We start from the raw sequence: 12,808 nt of genomic DNA on the forward strand, positions 1-12,808 counted from the left end.
ATTCAGTCAAGGGAAAGTGCCTCTAATGCAACAAGGGTTCTTTGGTTGTCATTCAGTCGAGGGAAAGTGCCTCTAATGCAACAAGGGTTCTTTGGTTGTCATTCAGTCAAGGGAAAGTGCCTCTAGTGCAACAAGGGTTCTTTGGTTGTCATTCAGTCGAGGAAAGTGCCTCTAGTGCTGCAAGGGTTCTTTGGTTGTCATTCAGTCGAGGGAAAGTGCCTCTAATGCAACAAGGGTTCTTTGGTTGTCATTCAGTCGAGGGAAAGTGCCTCTAATGCAACAAGGGTTCTTTGGTTGTCATTCAGTCGAGGGAAAGTGCCTCTAATGCAACAAGGGCTCTTTGGTTGTCATTCAGTCGAGGGAAAGTGCCTCTAATGCAACAAGGGTTCTTTGGTTGTCATTCAGTCAAGGGAAAGTGCCTCTAGTGCAACAAAGGATCTTTGGTTGTCATTCAGTCGAGGGAAAGTGCCTCTAGTGCTGCAAGGGTTCTTTGGTTGTCATTCAGTCAAGGGAGAGTGCCTATAATAGTGCTACAAGGGTTCTTTGGTTGTCATTCAGTCAAGGGAAAGTGCCTCTAGTGCAACAAGGGTTCTTTGGTTGTCATTCAGTCGAGGGAAAGTGCCTCTAGTGCTGCAAGGGTTCTTTGGTTGTCATTCAGTCGAGGGAAAGTGCCTCTAGTGCTGCAAGGGTTCTTTGGTTGTCATTCAGTCGAGGGAAAGTGCCTCTAATGCAACAAGGGTTCTTTGGTTGTCATTCAGTCGAGGGAAAGTGCCTCTAGTGCTGCAAGGGTTCTTTGGTTGTCATTCAGTCGAGGGAAAGTGCCTCTAATGCAACAAGGGTTCTTTGGTTGTCATTCAGTCAAGGGAAAGTGCCTCTAGTGCTGCAAGGGTTCTTTGGTTGTCATTCAGTCAAGGGAAAGTGCCTATAGTGCTACTTTGGTTGTCATTCAGTCGAGGGAGAGTGTCTATAATAGTGCTACAAGGGTTCTTTGGTTGTCCTACAAGGGCTTAACCCCTTGGAGATTAACTCCTCTTTCCTGAGGGTGCGCCCGGCGGGTCAAAACGCCCAGACAAACGAGTTACAACAAGTTGCACCTTTTCGGTGATATAATACTCACAGTGCTGTATGTAAGTGCGCAGTTGATCATAGGAATAACCTTGGGGAAAGCTGCTGCTCGTTCAATCTTCAGTGGTGGGTCAAATTGTATGCCACCTGAATAGAATGCATCACACAAAGTATTATTAACGATCATCGATTGGTCATATTTCGATAAGAGACGGGTAGGTGCGTGTAACTGACCTTTTCGGTAAATCCCATAAGCCTTTACGGGTACCTGTGATGTCATCATGCCGATGCGCACATCGCAACGATGTTCGCTAAACGATGTGCGCATCGGCGTGATGTCAAATGACGACATCTCAGGACTACCCGCAAAGGCTTATGGGAAATACCGAAAAGGTCAATTGTGTGTGTATAACACTGGTAAAATATAGGGTCCACAACTTATAAGTTCCCCCTAAATACTTTTTAACATAAATCGAAAAATATTTGACGAACGTGTAAAAAGATATGGGTAGCCGTATTTGTTTTACACATATGGACCAAATTATAGCGTCACACGTCATTGCGTTCAGTGACAATGCAATGGTTCATTATGTAAAAAGAAGATACCGTTTTAAACAGTGTTAAAAGTTGCATCTGAGTCCATAGGAGTCAGCTCTCAAACAATACAGTAGGCCAGGTCTATTCATGTGTTTGTTAAAGAAAACCTGACGGCTATGGACTCAGGTGCCACTTTTAAAACGGTCTCTTTTCTTACTTAACCATTGTGACTGAACGTGTGAGTGTGATGCTATAAATTGGTCCACACGTGTAAAACAAATAGGGCTATACATGTCTTTTTACATTTTTACATTTCGTAAAATATTTTTTGACTTATTCTAAAAAGTATTAGGGGTGAACTTATAAGTTGTGGACCGTATAGTTCTTGTGTGCCGAGGATTGAGAGTTATAGCGCACTATAAATCACCGCGCTTTGTTTTTGTTGGGTTTTTTTTTACCAGGACAAAAGTATGCGAAAAATTGCAATGTAATATCATGGTAATATGCTACAATGGGCCAAAATAGGCTTTATCATAATGACTTAAGTAAGATGCACATCACAAATTTGTACATTTTTTTCGAGCCAGCGGGTGAACCTCCAAGCTCCCCATCTACCCGTCTGGTGTATCACAGTGTGAGTTTGGGGCCCGGTGCAGGGGGGGGGGGGGTGTCATATACTTACCCACGTGGTTTATTGCTGCAGCACATATGACTCGTTTTGCAGTAAATTCTTTGCCAGACGACGTTTTGACGACGGCGCTTTTTTCACCATCCAGTGCGATGCTGGTAACAGATTCATTCTTCAAAACACTAGATTCGCTAATTTTCTGCACAAGTTCAGTGCATACTTTTCCGAAGCCACCCTGTTATTTAAAATATACCGAGTAATCAATGCTACCTTACTGACAAAACGATTAATTAATATCATACAACACGCATCCACACTTTACTAAGAATCACATACATGACATATAACATATACTCGCATGTAGATACAATATTAACACATCAAAAAAGTAATTATCCCTGTATTAAATAAACCACAGAATCATTCCAAATGTGTGATATGCATTATAAACAGAATTGCTTTCTGCGCATGAAAACACCTGATTTGTTGCAATGATCCTAATATTGATGTCACAACGCACATATAAATGAACGTAACCCAAGATTTGAAATTTGAAAAGGAAAATAAATGGGGGGGTCAGTGATTTGCGTAATTATTCCGGTTCGCGCTCGCGAACTACTTATGTGTCTGACAGTTTGGTGGGAGAGTTAACTCCGCAATGAAAGAAAGACTATATTTTGGACATGCGAGATTACATCTTGGACGTTTAAGATTTCATCTTGGATATTCAAGATTTCATCTTGGACATTCAAGATTTCATCTTGGACGTCAAGATTTCATCTTGGACGATCAAGATTGCATCTTGGACGATCAAGATTGCATCTTGGACGTGTAAGACTGCATCTTGGACGTGCAAGGTTGCATCTTGGACGTGTAAGACTGCATCTTGACATTCTAGATTGCATCTTGGACTTACAATATTGTAAGTTTGGGCTTGATTGTCACAGCATACGAAAAACACCCAAAAAACGCATGTTTTTGGCCCTTATTTCCAACAATTGGCTAAATATTAAAATTTGACTTTTATTGCTAGTTAGGACTAACTAAAGGATTAGGATTTAGTCTTGGATGTTCAAGAATGCATCTTGGACGTTTAAGATTTCATCTTGGATGTTGGAGATTGTATCTTGGATGTCAAGATTTCATCTTGGACGTTCAAGATTTCATCTTGGACGTTCAACATTGCATCTTGGATGTGTAAGACTGCATCTTGGACGTGCAAGGTTGCATCTTGGACGTGTAAGACTGCATCTTGGACGCGTAAGACTGCATCTTGGACGCGTAAGACTGCATCTTGACGTTCTAGATTCCATCTTGGATTTAAAAGATTGCATCGTGAACGTGTAAAACTGCATTTTGGACGGACGTGCAAAACTGCATCTTGGGACGTGCATGCAAGACTACTTATTGGACAATGAAGATTGTATCTTGGACGTGTAAAACTGCATCTTGGACGTCCGAGACTGCACTTTGGAATATTGCATCTTGGACGTCCAATACTGCATCTTCGATGTGCACAATTGCATATAGGACGTACAAGACTGCACTTTGGATATCCAAGACTGTATCTTGCCACGTGCAAGATGGCATCTTGGACGTGCAAGTTTGCATCTTGGACGTGCAAGTTTGCATCTTGAACGTGCAAGTTTGCATCTAGGACGTGTAATGTTAGGTGCCTAATGTTAGGCGAGACTTTGAGCCCTCTTTGCAATCCATATTAGTGAGGTCGCACTGCCGTTCATTCGTACGAATATACGACATGCTGTCGTAAGGTTCTCCATCACAGGAGAGTGGTTTTGAATAGTTAGACGGGCGTCTGCACGGCTCGTGTGAATCGCAAATTTAATGCTTAATTTGGGGAAATGCGCACGACAAGGACCAAGTATCTAAAATGTGCAAACTAAATCATATTGCTATTTGACGGGCCTAGAATGTACTCCTGGGGAACACAACACCTCTTACCTTTACTTTAAGGTTAAGTTTCCTGCTGCTTTCTTTATCACTGTGATTATCCCAGCCGCCATCAGATGCTACGACGTACAAATACGACATGAGTTTCAGTTCTTTTATATCCATGGAGAAAAACGAGCCGGTTAAAGTGTCTGCAGTCTGACGTCCAACTGAAAATTTTCCCCGAAAAAACACACAATTAATATTCATCTTTTCATTTTGACATTATTTTGACACTCATGGTGCAGAAATCTTATACGATAGTTCGTTTACTCGAGAAATTAGCAATTAAAAATGTCCTTGACACGAACGACAGCCTAGTTCCTCATTTTTCTTCATCAAAACTGAGATTTTGGTATCAGAAGAAAGCTCATATTTTTCTCATTACCCCGGCCCATTGAAATTAAATGACCGTGATATTTTTCGTTTAAATAGTGTGAACAAAAACGTAGTTGTGGTAACCACAATGGAAGTAAGTGTAGGCCCCTATGTAATATCCTATGGGGAATCGTTATACACGTTTTTGCTACTCATATCGAAAATACTGGAGCAATACATAATTTGGAAACATATTGTTTTAATGGAAGACCACTATCTTATATAACTTGAAAAATCGGGCCCACGCCTCTTTAACTCTCTTCACGCGGGTGTCGACTGCAGACGACAAGTTTCAAATTTTTTTTAAAATTCAAAAATTTCACAAATGTAAATTGTCATGACCATATTTGGAATCAGCATGAAAAATGCATTAAAATGAGTACAAACAAGCCTAGTATTGGTTCAGTAGTTCTTAAGATAGCTTTTGATATTTTGAGAAAATATTTCAAAAATTGGAACTTTTTCCGTTGAAGGGAAGGACTAGCACGCAGAGCATTAATTGATTCGTTTCCTCATTTTGGATTAATTCGCCTTTGATTTAAATACAAAACCTTTGGATAAAATCGACGCCGAAAGTTGATCGTTAAATGTCTAAAGTATTTTCAGATTACAGAACCACAAGTTCATGTTCGTGAATCGCTGATTTAGGTCTTCTTGACCATCACGTTGTCAGACAACATCACTAGTTTTGTAATACTAGTAATCAAGTCAACCAATATCCAGGCCAATATCTGACCTAAACCTAAAGAAATTTGATTCACGGTTTTTACACTTTGAAATATTTGATAAAGGGGAAGAATAAATATAGGGGGTCCAGTTATTTGCGTAATCATTCCTGCTTGCACTCGCTAATAACTTTTATGTCTGACAGTGTGGCGTGAGAGCTTACTCCGCAATGAACGAAAGACGAAGAAGAAAAGTAGGCGGACGTAAGAGGAGGGAGGAGAGCACTTAAAAAAAAACATTTTTGAAACATTGTTGCACACAGTTAGTCTGAACTTGACCAGTCACACAAAACCCAGTGTTGGGACGCAACCGTCGCAAATAAGTTGCAAAATATATTTCCCAATGTGAGATGTTTAATATTAATCAGTATGTACTGATATACCATGTTAATCTTGAACCAAAGTTCACCTTCTAAGTATAGTACAATGTGTTTCGACCTTGAACTCAACCAGACACGTATTTGTTAGTTAAATAAATTGATTTAATGTAAATACAACATGATGTTATGTATATACACCAGGCACAAAAAGAAACTCGTCAGTTATATTCATCCTTGCTGTTCAATAACTTGATAATTTTGGATTATTCTGAAATAAACATTTTGTTAATTGGACTTTGCTTTCTCATTTGACACCCTGGTCGTGAAAAACGAACAAGAATTGACCAAGATATGCGCCTCCAAAGCCTCAAACCCCAAAATCAAAAGTTGCATTTTCAACGATTTTCAATGGGAACGCATCGTTGTATTGCACACAAGCACCACGGGCCAATCAATAAAGCACACAGTGTAACAGGCACAATTGAATCGTTAAAATTGCAACTTTTCATTTTGGGGTTTGAGAGTTTGGAGGCGCATATCTTGGTCAATTCTTGCTCAATGTTCACGAACAGGGTGTCAAATGAGAAAAAAAAGTCCAATTAACAAAATGTATATTTCAGAATAATCCAAAATTATCAAGTTATTGAACAACAAGGATGACTATAAATGACGAGTTTCTTTTTGTGCCTGGTGTATATCTGATCTGTTGATAAGTTGATCTGTAAAATCAAAGTAGCATTACACGCGTCCGTTTCTGACGGACAGATAGAGAAGATCAAAACCAAGCAAGAATCACGTAAAAATAGCCGAAATCAACCATTTAAAGCAAGCACGCCTCTAAGAAATCAATTAATTAATAAATAAAAGAAATAAAGGAGCATACACAAATTTAATGGATGAATCTCATTAGACTAATTAAGGGTCATTGGTCTTAACCCTGGAATATGGAAACTTTCGGGCCTCATAACTGCTCAGTTGTTGGTCTAAGTATACATATTTAGAATGGCAAAGACTTTTTTGGCCCAAGAATTTTTTTGTTACGTTGAATGAAAAAATGTGGGACAAAAAACACAATATATTTTGGGATTTGGGGCAAAAAATGAGCATTTTGGCCCAAATTTTACCTCACAGATGAATTTATCACGTCTTTACCACTCTAAATATGTATACTTTTATATACTTTAGACCAACAATTTAGCAGTTATAAGGCCCAAGAATTTCCATAATTCCAGGGTTAAGACCACCCTTAAACACTTTTACAAACAACTTTCTGGAGGGATGAGCTTATATTCTAATTATCTCCAAGAACGGATCAACCCTCAATACGTCCTCTGCTCTAGCGGTCACAAAAACCCAAAATATGTCCCTACTAACTAAAATTAAATATTTTACCGCAACTGTTTGCGTACCTTCTGTCCATAGTACATTTTTCCGAAATTCCTCCATTGTCGTCTTATCCCACTCTTCTGCATGTTTGGAAGCTGCAGGGTTCTCCAAATTTACTTCCTTTGATAAACTATCAACCTTTGAAATAGAATCGTAAAATAGTATTACCTTTGATAAGCCTACAACATTGGCTTCTTTCCCCTTTTCTCCTTTCATTTCTAAAATAACAAATTGTGAAAGCTGTTTATATATCAGGAGCATCTGCAATCTGTTGGAACCCTTATTGTTCTTACTAAAAATGTGATGTGATCAAGCAAAATCAGTCGGAATCGGAAATATTGATTTTGAGATATAGCCAAACAAAGGAAATATTTCCTTTTGCTTCCTCTCGTTTTGGAAACTCTTTAATTGCTCATATCTGTTGAACTTATTGTTCAATTTCAATGGGATTTTCTGCAAAATGCAGCTCTGTTAATGTTTTTTACTATCCTATAAGAAACTGAAAATTGAATATGACCGACTTCAGATTGATTTTTATTGAAAACATCACAAATGATCCTGCTCTGTTGTCAGAGTTGTCACCTATCACATTCAAATATGATATAAAACAACTTCAAACTTCAAACGAGTTGGGGTTTTGGTTAAGGTAGGTGTTCGGGATAGTGTAAGGTTTAGGGTCACGATTATGGTTACGGTTAGGGTGTAGTAAACGTTTCGATAGTGCACCTTAATAGTACCAGCGAACCTCATCACTAGCAGAGGAGTCATTCATGATTTAAGAACGTGCATTACATGAAAGCACACAATGTTATGTAGATATCGGAAATGTTGAATGAGTACGTTTCAGATAGGCTATATGTATACGTTATAACCATTTCAGTTTGGTCTTAAGCAACTTATATGCCTAATAGGCCAAGTACCTTTTTGAAAAATCTCAAAAGATCCAGGAGAGATGTGTAGGGTAGAGGTGGGATGTTACCCGACCACTTCTTCATCTTGCCATCACCTAATTGCCAAAACTTGTTGCCTGTCCCGTATTGCTCATAGGTCTCCAAACCTAATTCTTTGATAAACTCCAACATCTCTGTCTGTGCACTGCAACATTTTAAATACGAGTCATGAATTTGTTATAAACATGTTAGAGCGATGTGGTGACCGGATCAAAGTGTACCAAACCACCGGTCATCATCATCATCATCATCATCATCATCATCATCATCATCATTAGCATCATCATCATCTTATTGCAGAAACGTCAATGCACACGTTTAGATGAGTTGACCTCAATGTTTATCAACAAAGGCAAGGGACTGGTATATCGATATGCTTGAGAGAACCCCATGCAATCACTACACTGTTCAATAGCCTTCTTGTGATGTGGCGGGAGTTTTAAAAACACGCGCCCTGAACAAAATATGATGCGCGCGCATACTGCCAGGCAAAAAACAATGGAAATTGTGATGATGCGTGCGCATACTGCCAGGCATTGACGTCAGAAGTCAACTCATCTATAACCATCATGCAGTTAAGAAATTGCTTTCCGGAAATGCAGTTCGCCCAAAATAAACAAATGCGTGCATTCTCTATCATTATTTTTCTCTATAATGTTGTCTTTATCTGTCCCTTCCTTCCTTCCTCCCTTCCTTCCTTCCTCCCTCCCTGTACATGTATATTCTCTTCTTGACTTCTTCTCTCTCATACTATTTATTCTACAATTTACGATTTTATTACTTACGTTCCTACTCTTGCTGATCCTAGGTCGAAAACACCGGTTCCATCTGCAGTTTTCATATCTCGGCAAACTATTGGCCCACCTATGTGATCTGCATTCAGGTTGAACACGACAAGTTATTTTATACTTGGCTGCAGTGATTAATTCTTACGGGAGAAGGAGCATGCAGTGAAAACAACATATACTTAAGGTTTGGATTAGAACTCGGGACCTCCGAGTAGCATGGTGCAAAGCGAAGATATGACCATTTTGTTATCTGGAATCGCGTTTTATTATTTTTTTACAAATGTCTTCGCACAGGACGCACCGTATTTTGTATCATGTTGAATGCAGGTTCATTGTCACATATGAGGGGGGGGGGGGGCACTCATTAAAAATGGGTGACGGGGGTGTTGACCCGGCATTGACTCCCATTTTTCAACTCACCCAAACTTTTTCCCAGTCTCACGGAAATATTCTCTTTTTTGATCAACTTTCCCTAGCCTCTCACTTAAAAACTCACTTTTTTAGACCTTGTCACTATATTGAACCCCTGTTTTGAGTCAAATGTGTCACCTAAAAGACCATGAACTGGTGTCCATCCAATGACCAGTGCCTTCCCTTCCTAATTCTTTTTGTAACCATAATGGGTCGGCCGCAATACCACTAAGGGTTTAGGGTATAATAGGTTTAGCATATTGCGCGAGTTTGTCCCATTTAAATGGATTTTGACCATTTAAACATGTTAAGGGGGTACTACACCCCTGGCCAATTTTGTGCATATTTGTGCATTTTTCTCAAAAATTATAGCGGATTGGTGACAAGTAAGAAATGTATATTATAGGGGCAAGGACTACACCTACTACACTGAAAATTCAGCAACTCAAGGCAAGTAGTTATTGATTTATTAATCAAATATTGGATTTCCCTCATTTTTGACTGTAACTCGACAACTGTTGTCTGCGTTGAAATAAAATTTCAAGTGCAGTAGTTGTAGTCCTTGCCCCTATAATATACATATCTTACTTGTCACCAATGCGCTATTGAGAAAAATGCAAAAATAGGCACAAAATTCGGCAGGGGTGTAGTACCCCCTTAAATGGGTGCAAATAATAATTAATACGCTGGTCACATTATGTAGGTCTACATTATTCTTTAAATCATCCCAGTATTAGTAACTTCTTTATTACAAGTCTCCTTTAGCAAGTTATATAGGGGGGCCTAAATTGTATTGTTGCCCTCAAGTGGGAAAAATGGAAAAGTTGGGGTTTTTTTTTAACCTTCAGCTTTTTTTTACTGGATACTTGTTAGAAAATCAATTTACGACTAGTCTTTCAATAAAATATTAATTTGAAGTGAAAAATATTGATTTTTTTGAACATATCTGTAAAAATCATCATAAAAACAACCCTGTGACCTTGATTTAGGGCCGGTCGCTGAGGGCAACACAACCATTTTTTGGCCTAATGTATAGTGATAAGCCTACTGCATTCAGCCATTCATGGAGGAAAATTTAATTAGCTTCTGTTTCGTCATAATTATCACACAAATTGTATGCGGATGACATGATACCGAGTCATGTCCCGGGAGCCATGTAAATATTGGACTGATAGTAGCACGTATAGATAATAATTATAGCAGGCCTAAGTCTACTTGCCGGCTTTATCTAACTAACCTTGACTATCTCAGGACGCTTAAAGCCATATTATAACATTTCTGTAAATATAGATTAGTATTTATTTTCCATAAAATGTTAGCTTTTACTGTCAGATATATATGTCCCCTTTTAATTTTGAGCCGAACAAGTGTGGTAAAGCATATAGAAAATTGGAATTTACTACTAGCGCCCATGCATGTTACTCCCGCGGTTGTAATACGATCTTCGGGGTGTGTGTGTATGTGTATCCCGCACGCAGTGTACGTACTGTGCATACGTGTTCGACTAATATTTCCATCGTAATAATAAAACGCTGGTTCCATCGTTTTATTCAAAATCTCGGATTTTGACAAAACTACAGCACCTAAAGTCTTGATTTTTGCAGACCAGATTTAAAATTTTTTGAGGGCGTTCTCCTCAGCAAATGTTATAATATGGCTTTAAGTCAAGTCAAAAATAATGCTCCCATTTCCAGAGTTCAGTTCAGTTCAGCCTAACCAAAAGGAGAGTTTTATTACATTGTAAATATAGGCCACCGGCCCTTTTCACATCTATAAAATCAATGAGTCATGGTTCATGGTTCAAAAGCCTTTTTCTATGGGAGTTTTTTGTGTCCTTTTACGGCTAAATATTCAAAGTTCGTTGGCCCTACATGCTAGCCCAACAAGCACAAAAATGATCTTCACACGTTTTGGTTTTAATTAAAACGTTTTAATAACATTTTATATATGTTATGTCGGGTAATATAAAGGTCATGAAAACGTTCTATTTTAAAGATGTTGTCAACATCTTGTTTTCAAAAATGTTCTTGGAATGTTATTTAAACGGTTTTATACCCTTTCACGCGACATTTAAACGTTTTCTGTAAAACGTTAAGTGTTTTTTCGTCGGCTAAAAAGACAACTTCCAGCTCCCCTGGAAGTCAAATGGTGCATGCGTCCGTTCTAGGGTTATATTATTTTAAGGTCATTGAAAACGTTTGACATGAAAAAGTACTATTGTCAAAATGTTACTGTAGGCCTAATATTTGGGTAAACTTTTTGCAAAATATGTTGTCAACACTTAAATAATATAACTAAAAATGTTTTGGAATGCCATTTAAGTTTGATTAAACGTTTTATACCCTTTATACCCGATAATTTTAAACGTTTTCTGTAAAACGTTATGTGTTTTTACGGCGGCGAAAAAAAACCCCAACGTGCCCGACCTCAACTTCCAGATCCCACTGGAAGTCAAATGGTGCGTCCCTTATGATTAGGCCGAGTAAAAGAAATACATGTTTCTCGTCCGCGCCCTCCTCCTTTTTTGAAGATTTTTCAAATTTCTTTTTATTTTGTAAACTTTCAGTTATTTCTTGTTAAAAAAGATGTTTCAGAAGTTGAAACTTATTTTACGTCTTTGTAAATACATAATACATCATTTCAGAAGAGTTTTGTGATCACTAGAGGGGCCTACCTCTCAAAACAATAGAATAAAAGGGCCTCCTCCTTTTCTCAGATATCAATCTGTATGTCGAATACCCAAAATATGGTGCCAAATACAGGTATTTAGCGTCGTTTTCCAATAAAAAATAGAAAATAAAAAGCCCCCTCATCCTCCTAATTTTCAAAAAACCCGGACGAGAAACATGTTTTTATTTTTACTTGGCCTTAGGCCTATATTTGCGCAAAGTCTGCTGTCTGCATGCTATAATCAGTAATATAATCTGTTAAATACTGTAAAAATAAGCCCAGTACATTATATAATTTACCAATTAAGTTAATTACAACTTTATATCCAGTGCTACTGCAGAATTGTATTTGTTTCTATATATGTTGAAGAAAGAAATTGTTAATTTTGGAACAGACATTAATTTCCCGTTCATGTACACTCATTATATACTCATATCACTGTTTAGAATCTGTGATTACAACCCAAGAAGATATAATTATCAGATTATGCAACCACGGAACTGCAGTAACGCACCTTGGTATAGCAAAATGAAAAAAAAGTTAAAACTGTATACTTCAGTGTTATATTTAGAGTTTACGTTCTCCTACACTGCAAAAAATACTTTACTCAACATTGAGTAAAAAATATTTTACTCAACATTGAGTAAAAACGTCACAACTCAACAGTTGAGTATTGAGCTCATAGAGGTCACAACTCAATAGTTGTGACCTATATGCGTTCAATGTTGAGTAATTTGTTACTCAATTTTTTTACTCAGCTGTTGAGTTGTGACCTTTTTACTCAATATTTTTTGCAGTGTAGCTCCGTTCATTGCCCTGCCATGATTCAGTTATACAACATGAGCACTGAAGTCATGTGATCACTCATATATGATCATTATATAAAATGGTTCCGACTGTCTTACAGTTTAAATTCCAAGGTTCAAAAGTTCAATGCATTATTATACAATGATCATGATGATGGAAATATCAGGGCATCCACAAGTACTATAGTACATGA

General features: G+C 38.0%; 1 protein-coding gene across 1 annotated transcript in view; it reads right to left on the bottom strand.

The window, feature by feature from the left end:
- LOC140136879 (amine oxidase [flavin-containing] A-like) overlaps positions 1 to 12,808 on the bottom strand; it is a 31,497-nt gene that overhangs the window by 12,292 nt on the left and 6,397 nt on the right. Inside the window, exons 3-8 of the mRNA XM_072158490.1 lie at positions 8,725 to 8,812; positions 7,910 to 8,084; positions 7,013 to 7,127; positions 4,193 to 4,350; positions 2,285 to 2,465; positions 1,118 to 1,212 (exon numbers count right to left, since the gene is read on the bottom strand). Of these exons, the coding sequence (XP_072014591.1) occupies positions 1,118 to 1,212; positions 2,285 to 2,465; positions 4,193 to 4,350; positions 7,013 to 7,127; positions 7,910 to 8,084; positions 8,725 to 8,812 (812 nt within the window). The remainder of the gene's footprint in view (positions 1 to 1,117; positions 1,213 to 2,284; positions 2,466 to 4,192; positions 4,351 to 7,012; positions 7,128 to 7,909; positions 8,085 to 8,724; positions 8,813 to 12,808) is intronic.

This window comes from Amphiura filiformis, chromosome 17, assembly GCF_039555335.1.
Source record: "Amphiura filiformis chromosome 17, Afil_fr2py, whole genome shotgun sequence".
Lineage (NCBI taxonomy): Eukaryota > Metazoa > Echinodermata > Ophiuroidea > Amphilepidida > Amphiuridae > Amphiura > Amphiura filiformis.